The sequence below is a fragment of the Somniosus microcephalus genome, chromosome 23 (genome assembly GCF_052327205.1).
Source record: "Somniosus microcephalus isolate GS21.2 chromosome 23, FLI_Smic_1.0, whole genome shotgun sequence".
Lineage (NCBI taxonomy): Eukaryota > Metazoa > Chordata > Chondrichthyes > Squaliformes > Somniosidae > Somniosus > Somniosus microcephalus.
Window position 1 is genome coordinate 22,720,099 of NC_141009.1, and position 26,743 is coordinate 22,746,841.

General features: G+C 42.7%; 1 protein-coding gene across 6 annotated transcripts in view; it reads right to left on the reverse strand.

The window, feature by feature from the left end:
* ralgps1 (Ral GEF with PH domain and SH3 binding motif 1) overlaps window positions 1-26,743 on the reverse strand; it is a 905,396-nt gene that overhangs the window by 579,052 nt on the left and 299,601 nt on the right. For all 6 annotated transcript variants that reach the window (XM_085965598.1, XM_085965599.1, XM_085965594.1 and 3 more), the window contains 3 exons: window positions 21,201-21,284; window positions 17,400-17,489; window positions 15,668-15,760 (listed from right to left, as the gene is read on the reverse strand). In XM_085965598.1, coding sequence (XP_085821724.1) covers window positions 15,668-15,760; window positions 17,400-17,489; window positions 21,201-21,284 — 267 coding nt within the window. The remainder of the gene's footprint in view (window positions 1-15,667; window positions 15,761-17,399; window positions 17,490-21,200; window positions 21,285-26,743) is intronic.

Consider the following 26,743-nt stretch of genomic DNA (forward strand, 5'->3'; position numbering starts at 1 on the left):
CCAAGACTTTCCGACAGGTTACACACCGCTCGTCTTTCCTGACCAGGATTTAATAAAATGCCAACAGTGACGTGGACATTTTCTTATACTTGTTATAAATACTGAGCAGTGTTTATAAAGGCACAATGACAGACTATTGCTTTAATCTACATTCATGCGCAGCCATTTCTCAGCTTTCTCCATCATGGCTATAATAGTAACAGAAAGGGGTGATCAAGCTGTTAAATGTGGAAGGTACATTAAAGCAGGACATCAGAAGCTCGGAAACACAGACATACTTACCGTACTTTGTTATACCATCACTGCTACACTACTGCATGTTAATTTATCAAGAACTCATTTCGAGACCCGGGTAAGTATATTCTCTTCTTTCCCTCGTCCCACCATCACACGAAGCTTGGCAATAGTGCCCCATATCACCGAAGAACTATCTGATTGAGATGGTTTTAGTAATCCCACATTTATACACAGCATCTATTTAGAGCACAATTTACAGCAATTTTTAAAATTATTAATGAAGTACTGGTCCTATAATTACATTAGAGAGCTAAAATATTTAATGGATCAGTAGATATGAGTACTTTGCATTAGGACTGAAGCAATTCAATTTCATTCATTAGAATTTCAGTATGTTAAACAAAGAGCTTAAAAGAGCTCAGTATTTGGAAACCTAGATCAAGGGTGAAGATCCACAGAGCAGGACACCACCAAGGTTGAGAAGCGTAGAAGAGAAGACAGTGTGAATCCAGTACTGGTTAGCTGGTGCCAAGGTCGAGTAGTAAAAGCCAGCTGATTGTGAGGAGAAGAGGGGACAGGCGAAGGCAAGGGGTGCCAGAGTTCGAAGGTCCTCAGAGAAAGGGTTAGAGTGAGGATGGAGAGAAGTGGAAGGAGGGCATGTACAACAGCATATTGGAGCTTAGAAAGAACAAGAAAGGAAAGTTCAGAGAAGCAACAGCCATATTAAAGCCAAAAGAGAGAGAGATAGAGAGAAGCACAAATGATTGCAACTCTGAAACAAGGGCTCCAGCTCACAATCTAGGGCATTAGTGAAAGAAGTGCTGCAATGATGTAGACAATCATCCTTCAGATGCGATGCCTGCCATGTGATCTTTAGTATCCCCCTGGACCACCGAAACAGGCAGATGTTCTGGTGCTAAAAATCCCACTGTACTCTTTGAACATGACCATGAATGTCTCCTGGTGTCATGGCCAAACTTCTCCTTCAACCAGCATCAACGAACAATAGAATAACTAGTCATTCATCTAGGTGCTGCCAGTGGGATTGTGCTGGTGGAGAATGGTGGTCGGTGGGATTGTGCTGGTGGAGAATGGCTGACGATGGGATACTGTTGGTGGAGAATGGCTGACGATGGGATACTGCTGGTGGTGAATGGCGGTCGGTGGGATTGTGCTGGTGGAGAATGGCTGTCGGTGGGATAGTGATGGTGGAGAATGGCGGTCGGTGGGATTGTGCTGGTGGAGAATGGCGGTCGGTGGGATAGTGCTGGTGGAGAATGGCGGTCGGTGGGATTGTGCTGGTGGAGAATGGTGGTTGGTGGGATTCAGCTGGTGGAGAATGGCTGTCGGTGGGATAGTGCTGGTGGAGAATGGCGGTCGGTGGGATAGTGCTGGTGGAGAATGGTGGTTGGTGGGATTGTGCTGGAGGAGAATGGCGGTCGGTGGGATATTGCTGGTGGAGAATGGCTGTCGGTGGGATAGTGCTGGTGGAGAATGGCGGTCGGTGGGATTGTGCTGGTGGAGAATGGCGGTCGGTGGGATTGTGCTGGTGGAGAATGGCGGTCGGTGGGATTGTGCTGGTGGAGAATGGCGGTCGGTGGGATTGTGCTGGTGGAGAATGGCGGTCGGTGGGATTGTGCTGGTGGAGAATGGCGGTCGGTGGGATTGTGCTGGTGGAGAATGGCGGTCGGTGGGATTGTGCTGGTGGAGAATGGCGGTCGGTGGGATTGTGCTGGTGGAGAATGGCGGTCGGTGGGATTGTGCTGGTGGAGAATGGCGGTCGGTGGGATTGTGCTGGTGGAGAATGGCGGTCGGTGGGATAGTGCTGGAGGAGAATGGCTGTCGGTGGGATAGTGCTGGTGGAGAATGGTGGTTGGTGGGATTGTGCTGGAGGGGAATGGCTGTCAGTGGGATAGTGCTGGTGGAGAATGGCTGTCGGTGGGATTCTGTTGGTGGAGAATGGCGGTCGGTGGGATTGTGCTGGTGGAGAATGGTGGTTGGTGGGATTGTGCTGGAGGAGAATGGCGGTCGGTGGGATTGTGCTGGAGGAGAATGGCTGTCGGTGGGATTGTGCTGGAGGAGAATGGCTGTCGGTGGGATTGTGCTGGAGGAGAATGGCTGTCGGTGGGATTGTGCTGGAGGAGAATGGCTGTCGGTGGGATTGTGCTGGAGGAGAATGGCTGTCGGTGGGATTGTGCTGGAGGAGAATGGCGGTCGGTGGGATTGTGCTGGAGGAGAATGGCTGTCGGTGGGATAGTGCTGGTGGAGAATGGCTGTCGGTGGGATTCTGCTGGTGGAGAATGGCGGTCGGTGGGATATTGCTGGTGGAGAATGGCTGTCGAGTTTGTCTAACAACTTCAAAAAGTAATTTGTTGCAGGAGGCACTCAGGTGGTTTGACTTGATGAGGCACATATTATCAAGCAATTTTATTTTTTAAATAAGTATCGCTCTCTCTCTAAATTCCTGGTAATCTACATTTAAAAATACAGGAAACTTTAGCAACACTAGTGTTAAAACTGGATGTTTCAGTTGTGGGTATCTCGAGACTATTGGGCCAACATAACAGTTTTCCATCCGAAATTCTCATTTCAAAGAAGCATTAAAAATTTGGCCTGAAACACTCTCGTGGAGCCTCACACGAATCCCAAAAGTTTTTAAATTGTGCTCAACTTCAACATCAGGCGATATAGACATTCTGTGAAAATTGCTTCCACCATAGACATCACTTCGTGTCTAAAAAAATAAATGCAATAGACTTTCAGAAACACATGTGTAAACACTAAGCACTTTACTTTTATGTCTTCTAGTTTTACGTTGCACTCAGGAGATCAGCTTGGCAGGTGTCATATGTTACTTCACTGTTTGATGTGGTGAGTGCAGGAAGTTGGAAGGAGAGGGAGAGAGAGGAGAGGATGAGAAAAAGGCAAGGGGAGGGTGAGAGGAGGGTAAGCAGGGGGTGAGAGGGTGAGAGGGAGAGAGAGAGGGAGAGAGAGAGAGAGAGAGAGAGAGAGGGAAAGAAAAGCAAAGGAGAGAGGGGGGAAGCGAAAATGGGATGAGAAGACATGGAAAAAAATACATTCCTACCTTGTGGCAAATCTAGATAATAAAAAATACAGATCCTCCAAATCACAAGGAATAAAGCCAGTGTCTTAAGTGGGAAACTTTACAAAAAGCCATTCATCGGTAAAGCAAATAACTTGTTAGGACACTGGGATTTACTACCCTAATGGGCATCTGCCTTACATGTGAATTCCTTTTTATTCTATTCTAATGCAAATACAATTGCAAATGAGGTACTGATTACCATCTTTGGGAATTTGGGATACAGTATGAGTAATCCGAGACCTGATGTGGTAAGCGTAGCAAGAACAGGTGACTTTGGACTTGTGGATTCCAAAGCTTTCCACCACTGGGGTTTTCCTCGTGTCATGTCTGGGTCTGTTGGAGACTGATTGAAAGAGGCTGATTGCTATGATTAGTCAACAACTCCATTATAACTGCATCATGTGACAAGCAGGATGGTAGATGATGAACTAGATGGACCTTGGTCTTTTTTCCTCTAGCAATTCCTATATTCCTATCTAAATTGAGAAGGAATTAGCCACTTAACAAAATTTGAAGAGCTACTCTGTGAAGATAATCAGTTAGAGAATCAATTTAACAACATTTTACACATTAGCATCTTATTTTGCACTAGCGGAGCTAACAGATTGATGAGAAGAAAAGTTTGTTCCATAACATAAATCTGAAAGGTCAGTTGGAAATTTATTCAAAAGCACACACTGAAAAGCTGCTGGCAACATTGGCAGAAGGAGAACTGATGATCACCACAAGGCCCTTAGGCCCACTTCTCCCTCCACCCAGTCTGGCAGGGATTGAAGCCATCCCACCCACGGGATTGGCAAGGAAAGCAGACATCCCCCTCTGATTTCCATGAACACAATGTTTGATGTGACAAGTACAAGGGGTGTGTGTGTGTGTGTGTGTGTGTATATTCAAAAATATGTTCCCCTGCTTAGATAGAAGTAAAAATCTGAAGTGAAATCAGCTTAATTTTCAGCCCAATTCCTAGAAGTGTGACTCACAGCACGAACTGCTCACAATCTGGCACTAAACTGCAATCTCATTCAAAGAAACAATGAAGTTGGTTAGTATGGAAAGTGGGCAAAAGAAAAATCACACTGAAGACGTAGGCGATTCTCCTGAGCTTTGGAGTTAAAGCAGATAATTGAGGCAGAGTTGAGGGAGTTTTAATTTTGTCCTGCTCGAGGCTCACACTGGTAGCCATATTGTCCAATAATGATAATCCCCACATGGGTGAACACAAAATTCACAATAAATATATATTCACACACGTGCACCAGCTGATTTCCTGTGGCGTTGCTCATGGGCAGTCTGCGGCACAGTGGTGATGTTTAGCTGCTAAGGTGGAGCTGTGTTTAAGCTGGCTTATCCCTTTAAGGCCTGTTGATGTAAATGGGTCAATTCGAGGCTAATTGCTGAGCTGAAGGAAGTTGCTATACATTGGCGGCTGCTTGTAAATGCCTATTCTCTGCCCCTGCCTGCCCATTTCTGTAGAGCAAGAGAACGCCACCAGCATCAGTACCAATGCATGGAATTAAATAGACAATGCGGATACTAGCCTTCATGGCCATTAGACTGAGTTTGAGCTCAACATGGGCTTGGCATCACCATACTCTGTCCGAGTCACTTGTCTCTGCGCTGCTCCCTGAATCTCCACAGTGAAAGTGGCAGAGGCGCATTTTTGAAAAAAAACCAATTAATTCTCAACTAGTCTTTTGCTCTGTAATGAACCCTGACAAGTAGCAGGATGGGCGAGTCCAGGTCCAGACTGAACCAAGAGACATATCCAGGGTTAGGCTGGGAAAGAGACCAGGAGGTCTGCAGGGATTGCAGAGGCTGACTACTGAGTGGGAAAGGAGGGATTATTCTGTGTAAATCATGCGATTGATAATACTAACCCCATCATGCAGTGGCCACGATTTAAATTGTTGGAAGGATAATGGCATTATGGGTCATGTGATTCCCATTCGTCAGACAACCAGTAAATGGCCTGAACTCAACATTGGTGTTAAGATTGATTTGAGGAGAGATTCTACGATGCAATGCTCACAGTGAAGAGCGGCACTTTTGGCGAGTGGATCCCAAGAAATTGTGGGCGTCCAGCCTCTCGTGTAAAGAAAGCTAACAGCGCTATCACGAGAATCGGTCCAATGCGGACCTAATAAAGAGGCAGACTCAGTTTCTCCCACCTAGAGAACCGACTCGGGGGCTAAACAACACAAGCTACAAGGAAGATGCAGAATTTGATCTTGAAGGACTACTCGAGAAACATTTTCTTGGAGCAACTAAAATAATTTGGGTTGTATTCCCTTGAGTATTGGAGATTGAGGGGTGATCTGATCGAGGCATTTAAAATGTTAAAATGATTCGATAGAGTAAATAGAGTAACTATTTCCTCTGTTGTGAGGGGGGGGGCGGGGGGAGAATCAAGGACAAGGGGATTTAATCTTAAAATTAGAACTACGCCATCCAGCAGCGAAATCAGGAAGCACTTTTTCACACAAAGGGTAATAGAAATTTGGAACTCTCTTCCCCCAAAAGGCTGTGAATTCTGGGGGTCAATTGGAGCTTTCAAGACTGAGACAGATCGATGTTCGTTAGGTAAAGGGTATCAAGGGATATGGAGCAAAGGCAGGATAATGGAGAGGAGGGGCAGATCGGCCATGATCTTAACTTAACGCCGGAGCAGGCCTGAGGGGCTGAATGGTCGACTCCTGCTCCTAATGTCCCTATGTAATTTAAACATTCAAGCAAGAGAAAAGCAGATAGATCTGCATTTAAAAGGAAATTAAATATAATCCACTGCAACAAGTTCAATTTTTAAAAAAACCTGCAAACATGGTCTCACATATTGTAGTGAATCACAAGCTGTGCATAAACTTAAACTCTGACCAAAAAGAGAAGTCACTTTGTTGAAAACACAGGGGTGTTCCTTGCCCAAGGTCATGATAGGGCAAACCAGTGAACAGAATTATGGGTCTGTTTTGCCTACTGCTGTCCTGGTTCAATTGGGCCAGCTCCAATGCTGTCCCCATGATTTTAAAATCTTCCTCTTCAATTCACAAATGTAACTGAAATAGAATGGGACTCACATTCATTGCCAGTATTAGTGTGCATTTCCCCAAAGGGTCACCCAGTTATCTAACAGAAACAAAGAAGCAGGAGTAGGCCATTCGGCACTTCGAGCCTGCTCCGCCATTCAATATGATCAGGGTTGATCCTCTATCTCAATACCATATTCCCGCTCTCTCCCCATACCCCTTGAGTGTCTAGAAACCTATCTATCTATCGCCTTCTTAAATATATTCAGTGACTTGGCCTCCACAGCCTTCTGTGGTACATAATTCCACAGGTTCACCACCCTGAGTGAAGAAATTTCTCCTCATCTCAGTCCCAAATGTCCTACCCCGTATCCTGAGTGACCCCCTCGTTCTAGACCCCCCGCCCCCAGCCAGGGGAAACATCCTCCCTGCATCCAGTCTGTGTAGCCCGGTTAGAATTTTATACATTTCAATGAGATCCCCTCTCATTCTTCTAAACTCTAGTGAATACAGGCCTAGTCATTGCTGTTTAAATAAGGCTTCCTATAAGGAAATCCCCGGGTTCCCCTGTTTAGATTAAAGACTGTGGGGATAAAGCACAGATCCTACGCAGTTAGTTGTTCATACTCTACAAATGCACCACTAAAAGTGTCTCTGGTATTCATATTAATACTAGACTGGCAACCAAGAGATTGTGAGTGTTCAAACCCTACCAGAAGCTGTAAAATGAAATTCAATAAATGTGCTAATTTTTGGGCTAACACCTATTGAAAGAGCTGCTGGATTGTCAGTCTTGAAGCATATTGTGGCTGTAAGGTCAGAGCTATATAGGTGCCAATCTTTTTTTGGCTAATCATCTCTCCTCTGACTGGTGCTGGGGTTTAGTTTCACGGCTGCTTGCAGTCTTCCAGCAGCTCACCCAAAGGGGCATACTTCACATGCAAGGTTAAAAGCCAATGTTTAAATGTCACCAAACTGATCTGTACAAATTATTTCCATTGGAATGCTTTCTAGTCGAAAAGGCCAGAACCTTACAATGCTGAAGTTATTATTATGGTTGACATCCTGGCAGGATGGCAATCTAGTGAATGCTTTCCCCCTCTCAAACACACAGAATCATAGAATGGTTACAGCACAGAAGGAGGCCATCCAGCCCATCCAACCCATGCCGGCTCTCTGCAAGAGCACTTCAGCTAGTCCCACTCCCCCGCCCTTTCCCTGTAGCCCTGCAATTTTTTTTCCCTCAGGTACTGATCCAACTCCCTTTTGAAAGCCACGATTGAGTCTGCCTCCACCACCCTTTCAGGCAGTGCATTCCAGATCCTAACCACTCGCTGCGTAAAAAAGTTTCCCCTCATGTCGCCTTTGGTTCTTCTGCCAATCACCTTAAATCTGTGTCCTCTGGTTCTCGACCCTTCCGCCAATGGGAACAGTTTCTCTCTATCTACTCTGTCCAGACCCCTCATGATTTTGAACACCTCCATCAAATCTCCTCTCAGCCTTCTCTGCTCCAAGAAGAACAACCCCAGCTTCTCTAGTCTATCCACGTAACTGAAGTTTCTCATCCCTGGAAATATTCTTGTAAATCTTTTCTGCACCCTCTCGAAGGCCTTCACATCCTTCCTAAAGTGCGGTGCCCAGAACTGGACATACACAAACACACACATATATGTTCTGAGAATGAACAAATAAATGTTGGATTGATCAGAGTTTAAATCACCAGCTCAGAGGGCCTTTATCGCTCATGAATAATTAGTGAGTTTGATTTGGACTGGTTTGGATTTCTTTGATCATTCTGGAAATATGTATGTGTGTGTGTGTTTTTTTGAGACAGGGCAAGCAATAAGTGGAGTCATCCATGCCAGCAACTAAACCATTTTTTGGTGACAAAGACTTTGGATGTAAGATAAAGAAATCGCATTCTGAGGAGAAGACAGTGGCAAGTAGCAGTAGCTTTAGAAATGGTCGTATTAGAGAGGACATATCCGGATTTAGGAAAATGCATTAGAAGTTAGAGTCTGGTCCAATCAGCACGGTGTGCCTTTTTCTTGTATGTATTTGACAATATTCGTGCCTGCTCACTAAATAATAGAAAAATGTTTTGGCAGAATGTACGATGCAATAACATACCTCCAAGCCAACTCCATTTCAGTTCAACAGTTCAATAAGGTAGCAATTCATAACTCAGGATTAAGAGAAAATATAAAGAGCAGGCTAAGGAGGAAGTTTTTATTTTAAGTTGCACGTCCATGCCACCTAGGAAGATAAAGTGTCCAGAGTTTTAGTCGAAGTGCATTATTCTTCAATTTAATTACTCATATCGCATAGTTCCTTTGATCACAAAATAACAATGCGAACACACGGTGACCAATATAACAACCTGTAAAGATCTGTTTCTCGTGACCAAACATGAGTGAAATTCATCAGATGTAATAATCTGTGAAGTTGCCCAGACAAACTTCTGAATATTTTTAAGACCGCAAGACGTCAGCCATTTCTTAAATCCTTCAGTATTAAGAGTAATCCCTTTATTATGACAAGCCAACAACAGCATCTCCAGCAGGAGGATTACTGGATTCTTTAATACAAAACACCAAACTTAGAATATTTATAGATTAGTTTACCAATTATATTATATACGAATACTGCAAGATCTACAACCATGTGATGCCATTTTCAAACTCCCTTCAAACACCTTCTACAAAATAAAAGTGGGGTGGGGAAAGAGATTAGAGAGCATAACCCCTGAGGAACAGTTGAGGCTGCTGGTTTGAGAACGCCAGTAATGGAGGACACACCAAGAAATCTGCAGCCAGCTGGCCAAACCACCGCCAGTCAGCCAGCCAGCCACCAACCATAAGTTTCAGGATAGAGTTGGAGCCCTGGAGGGAGGGGGCGAGTGTATATATATGCCAGCCTACAAAACTCGTGAAAGCTGAAAAACAGCTTTATATCTTTAAAAAAAAAAGCTGGCACAGGTTCCCTTTCCTTTGCCAAACTGAAAAACAGCCCTGAATAATGGGCAAGGCCATCACTTCAAAGCAACCCAGTAAAATTCCTTTATATTATACAGGATTTCAGGATTTCTTTTTTTTTTAATTTGTGTTTGTTTTTCTGTCCAAACTGAAATCCAACATGAAACACAAAAGTAGTTGCAGTGGGACATCGACTTGACAGGTGTTTAAGCTGCAGCTACAGCCAGTACTGCAGTTATATTAACTGAAGTGCACAAAGGTGCAACATGTGCAGTGATAGATTTGTAAAGTTATGACGGGGAAAGTGAGCTCTGATGATTTCTAACTTATTTTTGGAGAGGAGTCTAGGGCATGCACTCTTTTAGGCTGCATAGTTCTGCACTTTGAAGTGTATTGTGATTCAGCATTTCAAGCCAAAAAAACGCTTCAATGACTTATATTGCATTGTTAAATATCAATATAAAAGTAGTTGTTATGAGAAAAAATGTACTCTTGATTTTTTGCACCTTAGGTAATACTCAAATGAGTGCGGACTTAATTATCTTAGCCCATATAGAAACTTTTAAAATCTGCATAAAGCACATTTGTCATTGCAATGAATTAGAGACCCTTGCCATTACAATTCTGTTTATGCCCCAGATTTGTGCTGTTGGAATAAGTGACCTCAGTGTCTAACCTGTGTTTTCTGGAATGGACTGGTCCGAGTTATCAGCAGTCTCAGGATTTTGGAGCCATTTTGATCAGTTGAGCGGTTCCTAAGCCCAGGCTAAACTGGCACATCTATCTATCTCTGGCTTCTTAGTCCAGCTAAACTGGTCTATGTATCTAATCCACTTGGCGCCTTAGTTTAGGAATTTGGCCAGGCTCCCTGCTGCATGCAAAGGATTATTTAAACTCTCATGTAGCTTTAATATTTTGTTCTGTTTTTAGAAGCCGCTTCAATCACATCAACAAAATGAAAAGTATTTCCCTCCCCACCCCCTGTTATTCCTCATCAGAATTATTGGGGTCTTAGGACAGCAACAGCAAGTATTAGACCCAAGTGCATAATTTGGACTTTGTCAGAGATGCAAATTTCACTGCTACATCCCAAGGACATGCCACTTAAGGGCGTGTCATTCAGAACGCTTCATTAACAGACCCATTTGTGTGATTAGGAGTTAGTTTGGATTTCACTGCTAAAGTTACAACATTCACTGCTAAAGTTATAACATTCCTTATCTAAGGAAGGATATACTTGCATTGGAGGCGGGGCAACGAAGGTTCACTAGATTGATTCCTGGGATGAGAGGGCTGTCCTATGATGAGAGATTGTGTAGAATGGGCCTATACTCTCTGGGGTTTGGAAGAATGAGAGGTGATCTCTTTGAAACATACAAGATTCGGAGGGGGATTGACAGAGGTTGCCGAGAGGTTGTTTCCTCTGGCTGGAGTGTCTAGAACTAGGGGGCATAGTCTCAGGATAAGGGGTAGGCCATTTAAGACTGAGATGAGGAGGAATTTCTTCACTCAGAGGGTTGTGAATCTTTGGAATTCTCTGCCCCAGAGGGCTGTGGATGCTGAGTCTTTGAGTATATTCAAGGCTGAGATCGATAGATTTTTGGACTCCAGGGGAATCGAGGGATATGGAGATCGGGCGGGAAAGTGTTGAGGTTGATGATCAGCCACGATCTTAGTGAATGGCAGAGCAGGCTTGAGGGGCCATATGGCCTACTCCTATTTCTTATGTTCTTATTTGCATAACTGTGTTCCTCATGTTCCCTTAAAAATGCATTTGCAGGAGGGCAGTTAGCACCAGCACACAAACATTATGGAGACAGGAATTGCGTGCAGACATTTCTCTGCCCGCAATCTTCTGGCCCACCTTACTTCTCAGAGATTATAAGAACATAAGAAATAGGAGCAGGAGTAGGCCAATCGGCCCCTCGAGCCTGCTCCACCATTCAATAAGATCATGGCTGATCTGATCCTAACCTCAAATCTTCTATCACTCTGCATCCACCCGAACCCATGTGATCTCCCGGGAGAGGCGAAAAACCAGATAAAGACCCAATGGCCAATTTGGGAGAAAAAAATCTGGGAAATTCCTCTCCGACCCATCTAGGCGATCGAAATTCTTCCAGGAGATCACTCTGTCCCTATATTTTCTACAGTACTTACCTTCTGTAAAGGCGATCTCCACCCCAGCCAGGAACAGGAATAAAACCATCTCCTGAAATCTAACAGAATTAGAACACAGTAGGAGCAGAACAAGGCTACACGGCCCCTGGGCCCACTCCACTACCCACAGGGCCATGACCATTCCGAACCCAGACTCATGTCCAATTTCCTGCCCGCTCCCCGTAACCCTTAATTCCCTTTACTTCTAGGAAACTATCTATTTCTGTTTTAAATTTATTTAATGATGTAGCTTCCGCAGCTTTCTGGGGCAGCAAATTCCACAAACCTACCACCCTCTGAGTGAAGAAGTTTCTCCTCATCTCAGTTTTGAATGAGCAGCCCCTTATTTTAAGATTATGCCCCCTAGTTCTAGTTTCACCCATCATTGGGAACATCCTCACCGCATCCATCCGATCAAGCCCCTTCACAATCTTATATGTTTCAATAAGATCGCCTCTCATTCTTCTGAACTCCAATGAGTAGAGTCCCAATCTACTCAACCTCTCCTCATATGACCACCCCCTCATCCCCGGGATTAACCGAGTGAACCTTCTTTGTACTGACTCGAGAGCAAGTATGTCTTTTCTTAAGTATGGACACCAAAACTGTATGCAGTATTCCAGGTGCGGCCTCACCAATACCTTGTACAACTGCAGCAATACCTCCCTGTTTTTATATTCCAACCCCCTAGCAATAAAAGCCAACATTCCATTGGCCTTCTTAATCACTTGCTGCACCTGCATACTAACTTTTTGAGTTTCGTGCACCAGGACCCCCAGATCCCTTTGTACTACAGTACTTTCCAGTTTCTTGCCATTAAGATAATAACTTGCTCTATGATTTTTCCTGCCAAAGTGCATAACCTCACACTTTCCAGTATTGTATTCCATCTGCCAAATCTCTGCCCACTTACTTAGCCTGTCTATGTCCCTTTGCAGGTTTTTTATGTCCTCCTCACTCACTACTTTCCGTCCCATCTTTGTATCATCTGCAAACTTTGATATGTTACACTCGGTCCCCTCCTCCAAATCGTTAATATAGATTGTAAACAGTTGGGGACCCAGCACTGACCCCTGCGGAACACCACTAGTTACTGGTTGCCAATCTGAGAACGAACCATTTATCCCAACTCTCTGCTTTCTGTTAGAGAGCCAATCCTCCACCCACGCCAGAATATTACCCCCAATCCCGTGATTTTTTATCTTGAGCAATAATCTTTTGTGTGGCACCTTGTCAAATGCCTTTTGGAAGTCTAAATACACTACGTCCACTGGTTCCCCTTTATCCACCCTGTATGTTACTTCCTCAAAAAACTCAAGCAAATTTGTTAAACATGACTTCCCCTTCATGAAACCATGCTGAGTTTGCCCTATTAAATTATGTTTATCCAAATGTCCCGTTACTGTCTCCTTAATAATGGACTCTAACATTTTACCAACCACAGATGTTAGGCTAACAGGTCTATAGTTTCCAGCCTTCTGCCTACTACCCTTTTTAAATAAGGGTGTTACATTAGCAGTTTTCCAATCTGCCGGGACCTTTGCTGAGTCCAGTGAGTTTTGGAAAATTATTACCAATGCATCCACAATCCCTACCGCTACTTCCCTCAAGACCCTGGGATGCAAGCCATCAGGTCCAGGGGATTTATCCGCCTTGAGTCCCATTATTTTACCAAGTACCACTTCCTTAGTGATTTTAATTGTATTTAGTTCCTCCCCCCCTAGAGCCCCCTGTTTGTCCAGTGTTGGGATATTCTTAGTGTCCTCTACTGTAAAGACTGATACAAAATAATTGTTCAGTGTTTTTGCCATCTCCATGTTTCCCACCATTAATTTCCCGGTCTCATCCTCTAAGGGACCAACATTTACTTTAGCCGCCCTTTTTCTTTTTATATAACTATAGAAACTTTTACTGTCTGTTTTTATATTTTTTGCTAATTTACTTTCATAATCTATCTTCCCTTTCTTAATCAATCTTTTTGTTATTTTTTGCTGTCTTTTAAAGACTTCCCAATCTTCCATCCTCCCACTAGATTTGGCTACCTTATATGCCCTTGTTTTTAGTCGGATACTATCCTTAATTACTTTACTTAGCCACGGATGGCTATCTTTTCTTTTACACCCTTTTTTCCTCAGTGGAATATATTTTTTTTGGAAGTTGTAAAATAACTCCTTAAATGTACACCACTGGTCATGTACCGTCTTACCCTTTAATCTATTTTCCCAGTCCACTCTAATTAATTCCGCTCTCATACCTTCATAGTCTCCTTTATTCAAGCTCAGCACGCTTGTTTGAGATCCAACCTTCTCACCCTCTAATTGAATATGGAACTCAACCATGTTATGGTCACTCATTCCAAGGGGATCCTTTACTAGGACATTTTTAATTAATCCTGTCTCATTACACAGGACCAAATCTAAGGTTGCTTGCCCCCTGGTCGGTTCAGTTACATACTGCTCAAGAAACCCATCCCTAATACACTCAATGAACTCTTCCTCAAGGCTGCTCCGCCCAATTTGATTTGCCCAGTTAATATGATAATTAAAATCCCCCATAATTATAGCTGTTCCCTTATTACAAGCCTCAACTATTTCCTGATTAATACTCCGTCCAACAGAGTTGCAACTGTTCGGAGGCCTATAGACTACACCCACTAGTGTTTTTTTCCCCTTATTATTCCTTACATTATCTTTTCTAATCTCTTCCCCATCCCACTTTTATTTTGTTCCAGATCTCATAGTAATTGTCTATAACTTAATTGGTAAATCCACTACTAGACGTGACCATGCATGTAAAGGTTGGAGCTTTGTATTAAAGAATCCAGTCATGCCTTTGGAGATGCTGTTGGCTCGCCACAATACAGGGATTACTCTTAATATTGAAGGATTTAAGAAATGGCTGACGTAAAAAAAATTCAGAAATTTGTCTGGGAATCGTCACTGAATAATACAGCTGATGGATTTCAATCATGTTTGGCCAACATTTTATTTTTTAAAGACTCCCTATTAGCCTGCTTTGTATATTTTTATTTTATATCAGAGTTATGAATGGTTATTTTACTGAACTGTTGAACGGAAATGGAGTTGGATTAGTTAATTATATATATTAAAACAGAGGATTACAGACTGATTACAGACCTCCAACTTTTTTTAATTCGAATATAAATTGCCATCATGCAATACAGATTAGTATTTTAACCCACAGACAACATAGAATTCTCACATAACACAAAGATTTCCAGTGTCATATTTAGGAATAATTCATTCTAGTATTTTTCATTTACATATGTTCACTTGAATAATTAGAAAATAACTTGTCCCAATAACTCAAAATCAAACCTGTGAAACCAGGAGCAACAACAACTTTACCAAGGTACTTCACAGGAGCTAAAGAAGGAGGCATTGGAACAGGTGACTGAAAGCTTGGTCAGAGAGTTAACTTTTAAGGAGGTGGAGAGATGGAGAGGTTTAGGGATGGAATTCCAGAGCTTAGGGCCGAGACGGCGGACAGCATGGCCGCCAATGGTGGGGCGAAGGAAGAAGTAGTGAGGGATGCACGAGGCCAGAGTTCAAGGAGCACAGAGTTCTCAGAGGGTTGTAGGGCTGATGGCGGTTAGAGAGGTAGGAAGGGGTGAGGCCATGGATAGATTGGAACAGGAGGTTGAAAATGTTTACAATTGAGGCAGTGGTGGGCCCAATGTGGGTCGGTGAGCACAGTGCTGGTGGGTGAGCACAGTGCTGGTGGGTGAGCACAGTGCTGGTGGGTGAGCAGGATGTGGTGCCGGCTAGAATATGGGCAGCAGAAGTTTGGAAGAGCTGAAGTTTATGGTGGGTAGATGATGGGTTGCCGGCCAGGAGGACATTGGAATAGTGCACATAATTAATTAACGAGCCACGCGGATTATACCGAATTTAAATATGCAAATTCCATTTATTGGCAAATTATCCTTTTCTGTAACTCATCACGGCCAATTATTCTGCTAATAATTTAGATTCACAGGACTAAAATTGACATAGAATGTATGAGATGGTCATTAAATGAGAAACCAATCACTCCCTAAACCATTACCATGAAGTTCCCATTTTTTTTTGTTGAAAAAGGCAAATGTGAAAATGCTGATTATCTCATGCATGTTTAATGGAGCAACAAAAAAGCAAAATCAAACTTACTGCCCAGGTTTTTGAGAGCCTGAATATTGGTGCACTTTGTAGACCCGAGACCACAGCCATGAGAGAATGAAGGTTGTTTAATTCGAGCAATTTCTGGAAAGGAGAACAAAGTAAATACAATCAATACTTCAAAACTTTCTCATATATCAGGGCAATTCAAGCAACCCAAATGGCTCAAATTCAAGACAACTACTTTATTAGCATGCTATCATTGCAAAAATTCACTCTTAAATTGATAGTTCTAAACTTTTCAAAGAATCTTTGCTTGGAAATGCAAAGTAGTTGATTACATTTCTAAAAACATTCTGCACTGATTTTTGATAGAAGCGACACAACATATTAAATCAGGTACTAAACTGGCTTAGTTCTATGCGGCTTTAACATGCAAACTTTGTCAAGCCAACAAATTAAATATTATCTCTTTTAACCTCAACCAATTGGAATGAGAATACATGGCCAACAAACGGTTGCCAATAATGATGTACAATATTAATACGAGGGGTTTAAAATTCTTCTTTTCCCCTCACCAGTTTTCAGTTTCTCCTCTCGTGAAGGTGTTGCTGGAGCTTATCTGAAATGGAACTCAGGCCCTAATTCAGGACCATTGTAATGCCCAGATTACCACCCCAGGTGAAATCAACGACCCCAACAAAGCTAGGGATCAAGCCTGGGGCCCTTCTTCAGCTCAGCTACTTGCTTGAGAGACCTGCTGAGCCATCAGTGGCACCCAAAGTTAATTTTAACCAGACATTTTAGAACTTTTTATGTTAAGTTTATCTAGAACATAAGAATTTGTCTTGAAAAATGAAAACTATGATGAAAAGCATCTACTGAAACTTCAACAACACCTTCTTACATTTACATAGCTCCTTTTAAGTAGCAAATCTCTGACGATGCTTAACAGAGGAGAAAGAGACATCAAGGAGCAGCAGGAACATTAGCAGAGATGGCAAAAGCAAGATCTAGAAGTTTTGAGGAACTTTTAATGGTTGAGAGAAGTAGCAAGGTGCAGGAGTTTAGGGAGAGTAGGGCCAAGGCAGCTGAAGGCTCTGTTGCCAATGTTAAAGCGGAGGGAAGTAGCGGATGTACAGGAGACCAGGTGTGGAGGACTGATGAGTACGGGTTGGGATGAGTGGCTGATTTGTAAATAAGCATGAGGATTTTGAATTCAATGAATGGCGGGACAGGGAACTAGAAGACTAATGAGTACAAGGGTAATGGATCATCAGAACAGTATCTGAGTGACAGAGCTTTGGATGAGTTGGAGATTGGGTGGATAGAGGATAAGGATTTCAGCACTGGTAGGGGTGAGGTGAGTTTTGAGTCAGGCAATGTTGAGGAGGTGGAAGTAAGTGGTCTTGGTGATGGATAGGTTACGGGGTTGAAGCTCCCCTCGGGGTCAAACAGGACACCAAGATTGCACCCTGCATCATTCAGGTTAAGTGGACAGCCAGTGAAAGGGAGAGAGTCAGAGGCAAGAGTAGAGTTTTTGATGAAAATGACTAAGATGGCTTTCCAATGTTCAATTTCAGGTAATTTCCTAAAGCCATTTCTCAGTTATTTAATGTTACTGCACTGTACTAGCTTTGCTTCGAAATCAATCAGAGTAAACAAACTGAGCGAAAATATGTAAAAACAAGCATAGCCATGAGGGGGAGAAAAGTGCTACTTTGAACAGAAATAAGTCTCAAATGTACCAAATACTCTGACACATCAGTGAGTAATTTCTTACCTTAGCTAGTTTTACAAAATGGCTCAATATTTCTGCTCTTATTTTCAACGTCTGAGCAGTCAGGATCTCTCGGACAATCCAGAAACTGACCTGCAAGGAACACACAGAGTTTAGCCATATTTTAGAAATCTGGAGATCTGCACACCCTGGGGCTGTGGAGTGCTCCATTATGAAGAAATCAATGGGTCACCCTTTTTCCTCACAAATGTACCTTCTATGCAGTAAACATGGAGCAACACTGGCAGTGGTTTGTGAAGGAGGGCAGGGTGTGGACTACCACACCCTTGTTCTTAACAAAGTCTGGAGGATGGAAGGTTGCCGAGAGAGTCTAAAATGTGAGGGTTTACATAAGTAAATCCTTTCTTCCAAAGTTGAAGGGAATGTGACTGCCAAACAGACTTGCAGCTGTGAATCCAATCAGCATTTGCACAGATCTATTACCAATTTGATGCGAGCATGGAACATAAAAAATAGGCTTACTTGGATAAGTTCTGACCACAGAATTCAACAACCTTTGATTGCCAGTACAAAACAGACTGTAGATTTATTATACCATCACTTTTTTAGATTGTGTACAAATTAAACATAATTGAATAGTACTTCTTTTAAGCTCTACTTATAGAAATGTATATTATGCTCACGCTGTCATTAATCAATATTTTTTTTCTATGCAGTACATTATTTCTAAAGAATGAAAGTGTTCATAAGAAATTGGTGTTACACTGTATACCAAAAGATGATTAGCCAATCTGTGTTCAACCAATTAATTAGCAGAAAGAAACTGTACAAGGCAAACCTGACAGAACTATCAAAATTGCTGGCACTGCACACATTTTGCTTTCATTATTACTTAATTGTGTTTGTGGTTTCCTACACTAGGGAACTACCAACCTGCTCTGGTATTTACTATTTTTAAGTGCAATTAAATATTAAATAGTGTATCGGTGCAGTACAGTGTCAGCCGTGGCTCAGTGTGTAGCACCCTCGCCTCGGAGTCAGAAGGTTGCGAGTTCAAGTCAGACTCCAGGGACTTGAGCACAAAACTCTAGGCTGACGCTCCCAGTGCAGCGCTGTCGGAGGTGCCATCTTTCAGATGAGCCGTTAAACCGAGGCCCCCGTCTGCTCGCTCAGGTGGCACTATTTCGAAGAAGAGGAGGGGAGTTATCTCCAGTGTCCTGGTCAATATTTATCCCTCAATCAACATCACTAAAAGGCAGATTATCTGGTCATTATCACATTTGTGTTTGTGGGAACTTGCGGTGTACAAATTAGCTACCGCGTTTCCTACATTACAACAGTACTTCATTGGCTGTAAAGCGCTTTGGGACTTCCAGTGGTCGTGAAAGGCGCTATAGAAATGCAAGTCTTTTTTTTCTTTATTTAAAATCAAAAGTTCCAGAGGGTAATGCTGACAGTCATGCAGTTAGCAAATCAACAGCTTTACTGAATTACTACTTTTCCAGCTATTTGATTCCTTTTTCTCTTTATGTCGATGATCTGATTCACACAATGTTACATATCTCATTTAAAATTTGTGCCGACAATCATGCAGCTGGCAAATTCATGATATGATTTAATTGGGAAACGGGATGTTTAATTCCTGGGATGTCAACTCCAGTTTTTCTTCATCCAAATTCTTTTAAAGAAGATAAATGCTGCTCATCAAGGTGAGGAATGTTGATGTTCGGGAACTAAACAGTTTTCATTCAGCACCATGCACACCACAGGTCAATTATAGCGCAGCGAGAAGTCTTCTTCAACCCTCCCACCAGCCCCAACCTTAGAAAGACACACTCAGACCTGTTGAGTGCTAAATTAGGGATAATTATGTGTTGTAGACCCACGCCCATGAGGAAACTGCACAATTTCATTTCTCATTTGCAGCCAGCAAATAGAGGAGACTTTAGCCCCATCAGTCTGGACTGCAGTTGAACCCACATCCCAGAGTTAAAGACCAATATTTAACCTACTGCACCATCCAATTTCTCGCACCCCACTCCTTTTTCGCATGAGACTTTATTTGCAAACTAAGGAAATCAATTGGCTACATCACAATAGGGTAAATGTTCTGAGACTCTGCTCCCAGCACAGTCCCACTCAGCAGGAGCACAGTTCTGAGGTTTGTCGGATGGTAAGTTAAATCAATTTGCGATGCGCCCGATTTTCCGTTCATCAATTTTAATGATCAAAAAAACCGGAGGCAACATGAATCAGGCAAGCTGCCCTCTCTGCCAAGTTCTCCCACCCATGTTCCTGTCAAGTGAGACTGCACGCTAGGAGCGCACCCTCACAAAATTTACTCTCTACTTCAAAGGCACAATGTTGAAAGCTAGAAATTACAAATCCTATTTTAGTGTTCTGGAGGACAGGACATGAGGAAAAAGATATGTAACTATTTTCAATTGGGATAAACAGAGTTCTGAAATGACTTCTGACTAACTGTGAATACTGCAGTGAATCCAATTGGATACATGCTGGCCAATGAATGTCACAAAATCTACCGCATAATGTTGACTGGAGGGCAGGAGTTGCCCCGGGTTGAGTTTTGCGTTGAGACACACTCATCTAAAAAGGTGACCAGAAGCATGCTACAATGCTCAAAATCAAACACAAAGAGCATTATCAACAAGGTTAGTTCTCGTTTCTTGTGCCTAAATGCTGCAATCTTCTAACAAACCACTGTAAACAAACATTTATTGTTCTCCTTCCTCTCCCTGAAAAATATGGATAAATACTGAACTCAACTGGCACATATTCTCCTCTCCTGTCCCCCTCCAGCCTTTCTTCTCTTAACCTTTTGGGACTCACTCCTGCAGTCTCTGAATTTTCATTAACGATTGCAGTCTTCATCTTATGGTTGAGTAACTCAATTCCGAAAAGACGAGGCTGAAGCTCTAATGATGCACCTTGAATAAATGCTCGACTATTTGACAGAGTTGACTGGTGCAGAAACATTTTTAAAGTACAGCAAGAGATTACTCAAATTTATAGATAGATCAAAAAGGTGAGTTTTTAGTTGGGTTGGGCGTAAGCCAATTTTTTGAACACTATTGTACTTTGAAGTCTGGGCCTGGATACATCGGACACAAAAAACAGTCTCTGTTGCAATATATCCATACCTCCAAGACTGGCTCATCTCTCACCCACATAATGAGTATAATTGGTCAATAAACAGTCTCCATCTAAATCAAGAATAGCTACCTTACAACTAACGTTTGAACGTTTGCTTCAATTCTTTGGAGTGACATTAATAGTTATAGGCCAGGATTTCAAACAAGAATTGTCTTGAGGTGTAAAACCTTCCCAAAGTTGTCAGGGCATCTTCTTTTGGACCTGCCTTGGAGCATCAGCAATACAATAGCATAACTGTGGGAATCTAATTGGGTCACTAATTGCGACAACTGGTTTCAAGGAGGGGCTTCCTTCATTTAATGCTAATTTTTGAAATCAGGACGTAACACAAATCTAAATTCATAACAAAATGATTACTACAGAACTGAAATTCCCTGTATGTCAAGTAATTCTCAAGACTCAGACTGAAATACTTGTGACATTGGATAAGAAAAATGTAGTCTCATCCAAATGAGAGACATAAGGATGAATTAAGTACATAAGAGAATAATCCACATGAGTGCATATGAATGGGAACTCATTTCATAAAATTTCTCAAATGCACAGGCATCCTTACTGACTTTCTTGTTTTTTTTTGACTGATTTACTCATGATATATGGAGAATACACAAATAAACTGCAAGACATTGTGTTACTAATACACTGTTACAATGACTTCCTGGTACCTACCTGATTAAACCGTCTTGTAAATGCAACAATATTGGGTGCCAGGATGTGTTTGTCTTTTTTATTCCATCCACAGCTAGTCAGCTCCTGGAAATCAAATAATCAAACAATCAATAATGACTCAACATTGTGTCAGTATTTCAGGAAAACAACAGTAGAACACAGACAGCTCACAAATAGAGCCTCTTATTTCCACTCTAAGCAGGCTTTGTGGATTTTGGCCAAACTAACTTAAATTTGAACTTAGAATACTTGGCACTGACATTAGCGCAAGCACAACAAAGTGACATTTTCTGTCTACTGGATGCTCATCATGTTTATTAATACTCTATGGTACAGTATTAACAGACCACCTTTATATCCATGGGCCTAGCTTGCATCTGGCCTGGTTTTGTTTTGCTGTTGCTGTGTAACCATGTCCAAAACAGACATTTTACTTGAGACTGTCTGTCTTTGTCCGGATTAGAAATTGAGAGTCAATTTTTAATTGTAGATATGAAAACCTGAATGATAAAATGAAGTGGGATTATATAGCTTGACTTCCCTTGCAATGTACAGAAAAAGCAACATGAAAGTGGCAAAATATAGATATTTAGCAAACACACACTGTCACTGTCCACCAGATTACCGAGGGTGGGTCAGTTCAAAAACCTGACCCTGAGCCTTTGTTCACTGTACATCTAGCTCATCCGGAGGAAATGCTAATCTTAATTTTCAGATGATTCAGAGGGAGATAAAGAGAGAGAGAGAGAGAGAGAGAGAGAGAGAGAGAGATTTTCCAGGCGTGCAATAGGAGCACGGGGCTTGTGCTGCTGCACGATGCAAACCTCATTTACACCATTGATTTGGGGCATGTTGCTGCTCCAGGATTTCCAATGAGTTGTACCTTTGGCACCAGGCCAGCACGGTAGACCTCTAAAAGTTGGAGCAACGCTCACTTCTGCCGGGGCACAGCAATCAGAAGTAGCTTTAAATTGGTCCAAACTGATGAGATTAGTACGTGGGTTTTTATTTGCAATTTTCGGCTTCTTTGCATTGCACCATTGCTTATTCCTTTGGGCTGGATGCTTAAATAAGGTTAAAGTATTAGTTTATAATGATCTACTACGTAGACATTCTGTTTATTTGCCAGAGGTTTCACATAGACAAGCTTTCCTGACTACACTAATATAAGGAATACTGTGCTAGTGGAGATACTTCGGCAGTCCAGAACAGGCAGGCAGAAGTTTACATTACTGCCTGCAACTCTATTTGATTTAACTTTGTTGCCTTTGTCTATAAATAGGTTATCACTATTCAACATCAACTGTTAGAAGTATATTACACATTATTTTTGGCTTAAAAATCTTGCAAAGATAATTAAAAGCTTTTCCAGGGTTATTTGCCTATGGATTCAATTCAAATTTGTCTAACCTTTTTTGAGAAAAATCTAATCCTAACAAGTGCAGCCGTCACGCGAGACTTGGCATCTCTAGTGACTCTATGCTGAACTCCTAAACAGGTAATCACAGTGTTGCTTTGAAAGGTTGCCCTGTTATTTATATTTGATTTCTTGTGCTGTTTCTCTTCAGTTCTCAGTAAAGTTAATAATAAATCAGCAACAAATTATGAGTTGAAAACTGGCACAACCCAACTTTCCTATCGTTAGCAACACCTTTAAAGGGATTCGGGTTTCAAATGGTACAAAGCTCCAAATTAAAGATGGTTACATGAGATATGGCAGAGGAGAAGAAAAATATGAAATCAAAACAGAAAATGTTACCAACTTGTGGCCAAATATAAACAGAAATGTCTCTTTAATTTGTTGCAGAGGTTTTGAAGAAATTAGAGTTACCGACTATTAAGTTTAGGGATAGTTTGACTATTTTGCCATTTTTGTGCAATAAAAATTGTTTCACCTGAAGACTGTAAACAATAGGCAATTTTAACTTGTCTAGGTAATCAATAAACACCTCACACCCATTCTGTTGGGAAGTCTCTGGTCCTGGGCAGTCAGCAGGGGACATTTGGCAGGCTTTCCCTACAGAGGGAGATAATGGGCCGGATTTTGTGACCCCTACAGGTGCGTACGCACCCATAGGGGCCGCGCAAGTGCCGGGTTTAGGCATGCGAAGCGCATGAGCTAAAACCCAGCACTTGCGATCCGTCAAGAATTCTCTTGACAGATCGCACGCATCCCCGGGAGATGGGCCGCTGCGGGTGGAGAGTTGCGCTTTTTGCACAACTTCCGCCTGCTGAATGCCTGTCAAATTCTTACGCCTGGTAAAAGCGTAAGGTCGGCTTTTACCAGCATAAGAGTTTAAAATAATATTTTTTTTTAAAAATTCCAATCATTTAAACATTAAAAAGCCCATGCAATAAGGTAGTTATTTTTAGCTCCTTTAAAACATTGACATTTATTTTTCAAAAAATTTAATTTGCTTAAAATATTTAATTAAATGGCATTTTAATTAATTTTATATATGTAATGGTTTTTCTTATTTCAGTGTGTTGGTGCATTTTTCCAGTCATCCCCATTCATACATTTGACAGATCTGTGCGTATGGAGCTGTCAAAAGTGTGAAGGGGGATTCCCTTCTTCCATTGGTTGGCCTGGCCCACGTGATCCCAGGGACGCTTGTGAACCGCCTGCGCCCCGGGATACCTGGGCCTCTGCGCATTTCGAAGAGGAGAGGCCCAGGAGCGGAAACCTCTGGATCCAAGGAACCAGCAGGTAAGTTCGTAGATTTTTCTTTCTGATCGGAGGCATCCGCCCGCAGGAACCCTCCAATCGGAAATTCAGGGACATAATAAAAAAAAGACAGGTTTTCCAGGCGTGCAATAGGAGCACAAGGCTCGTGCAGCTGCACAATGAGAACCTCATTACACCAGTGATTTGGGGCATGTTACTGTCCCAGGAATTCCACTGAACTGCACATTTGGCACCAGGCCAGCATGGCAGACCTCTAAACGTTGGAGCAACGTTCACTTCTGCCAGGGCACAGCAATCATAAGTACCTTTAAATCTGTCTGAACTGATGAGATTAGTTTATGTCTTTTGCCATTTTTGGGTGTTTTTTTTGCATTACACCATTGCTTATTCCTTTGGGTTGGATGTTTACTTGTTATTAGCAATCTCTTGCCATACCTCATCACAAAATTGCCACGTTCAAACTTTGCCATCAACAGGAAGCACAGGTGCCATTTTACAAAGCTACACCTGCACATTCCTGCGCTGCTGGTACAGGATGCAAATCAATTCGGGGAGCACACCACCTGCATTTCAATGAGGGAACCTAAGGATGTCCCCTCTGTGCATCTGCACCACAAAATGTGCTGGTCAAAATCAGTTACTGTCGCTGCTGCATCAGACGAGCAATTGCAGCCCTCATGCTTTCAAAGAGAAAAATATTTCTAATCACCAGCTGATGAAATCATTGACAAAAAAAAAAGGGACAGGGCAGCAGTGAGTACACATGCCAAGGTCAAATGGGGAAGGTGTCTGGGAGAGCCACCCCCAGATTACTTGTCTGGGAGAGCCACCCCCAGATTACTTAGAGAACTACTCAGAAAACACGTTGCCCAGGTATGTCAATGTTTCTTCATTAGCATGGCTTTATCGTCATTAATCTTGTATCCTTGTGCACATGTCAATGTAAAAAATATTACACTGAATCTTTAGTGGTTCTCCTCAGCTGCTTGCCGATTTACAATTCTTTCCCGTCAATTTAAAACTGGAGCATTTCTTTCAAGTTTAGAAGAGTGACTGCGTACGACGTCATATCCAATGGGCTGGACGGCAATGTTCCTCGAGGGGTGCGGCCGCGCACCGAGCGGGAGGTCCTGCGCAGGCCGCGCAACCAGCTGCTGCTGGTGGAAAAGATGCGGCGCATGTGTGCAGCAAATTTAAAGGGCCCGCGCAGGGGGAAAAAAATTAAAGGGAACATTGCTGGACTCAGTGGGTAGCACACTCGCCTCCGAGTCAGAAGGTCATGGGTTCAAGTCCCACTCCAGGGACTTGAGCACATAAAGCTCGGCTGACTCCAGTACAGTGCTGAGGGAGTGTTGCACTGTTGGAGGTGCCGTCTTTCGGATGAGACGTTAAAGCGAGGCCCCTGTCTGCTCTCTCAGGTGGACGTAAAAGATCCCATGGCCACTATTTCAAAGAAGAGCAGGAGAGTTCTCCCCGGTGTCCTAGGGCCAATATTTATCCCTCAATCAACATAACAAAAATCAGATGACCTGGTCATTATCACATTGCTGCTTGTGGGAGCTTGCTGTGCGCAAACTGGCTGCCGCGTTTCCCACATTACAACAGTGACTACACTTCAAAAAGTACTTCATTGGCTGTAAAGCGCTTTGAGACATCCGGTGGTCGTGAAACGCGCTATAGAAATGCAAGTCTTTCTTTCTCTTCAATTTAAAACTGGAACATTCCATTCAAGTTTAGAAGAGTGACTGCGTACGACGTCAAATCCAACAGGATGGTCGGCAATGTTCCCCGAGGTGTGCGGCCACGCACCGAGTGGGAGGTCCTGCGCAGGCCGCGCACCAGCTGCTGCTACTGGAAAAGATGCGGCGCATGTGTGCAGCAAATTTAAAGGGCCCGCGCAGGGGAAAAAAAATTAAAGGGAACATTGCTGGACTGTTAATTTTTTTTGCAGGAAAAAGCAAAACATTGAATATTCCTAAACAATTTTTTTGTGTTATTCAGCAAAATAAGATATTTATTATGACCTTTAGTGACAAAGAAAAGGTGTGAATAAATAATTGACCAAATGCATTCAAATTAACCTAGTTTTGGCTGAAAATGTTCAACAGGTGCGGATTGGCTTTCCATCTAATGCTGAAATATTTACTTTATTTTGGGCAGGAAATCATGTTAAATCACCAAAAAACCATTAAACACATCTACAGAATAAGCTTGTAAATCCCACATACCCACAAACATCATAAACATTTGCTATTTTTACCATTCCCTATTGATTGAAGACACTTGCCAGATTAGCACTCAGTGCCAACACCAACTACTTGCAAAACCAGGCAGATCATGATGGGATGTAAGGTGCCAACTGTATCTCTATCTATCTATCTCTATATATATATATATATATATATATATATAAAGGAGTCGATCTGTCTGTCCTTCTGTCTGTCTGTCCTCGGGTGTGCGTCTGTCCGGCTATGCGCTCGAAAGTTATACCGCGTACCTACGCGCGCGTTACCTCCGAAGAAAGCTTACGCTTCCGGGACGCTGGTAAGCGTATTTACGTTTCGGCCGGACAAAAATTGCGCCCGCGGTATCCGAAAAACCTTAAACATTCCGCTCATTATCCACTCATTACCATAGAGTGACATTGAGGTCGACCAATCGTACGGTCGACCAACCCGATGGTCGACCAATCAATGCGTGGCGGGGGCGAGTTCGTCGCATGTGCAGCCAGGCCCTCCTAGAGTCGAGTGACAGGACGATTGACCAATCCTATGCTTCGGTGACATGACGATCGACCAATCAGTGCGTGTGTGGGCGGGCCTTATCGTTCTGAACTGAGGTGAGTGGCCGCCAT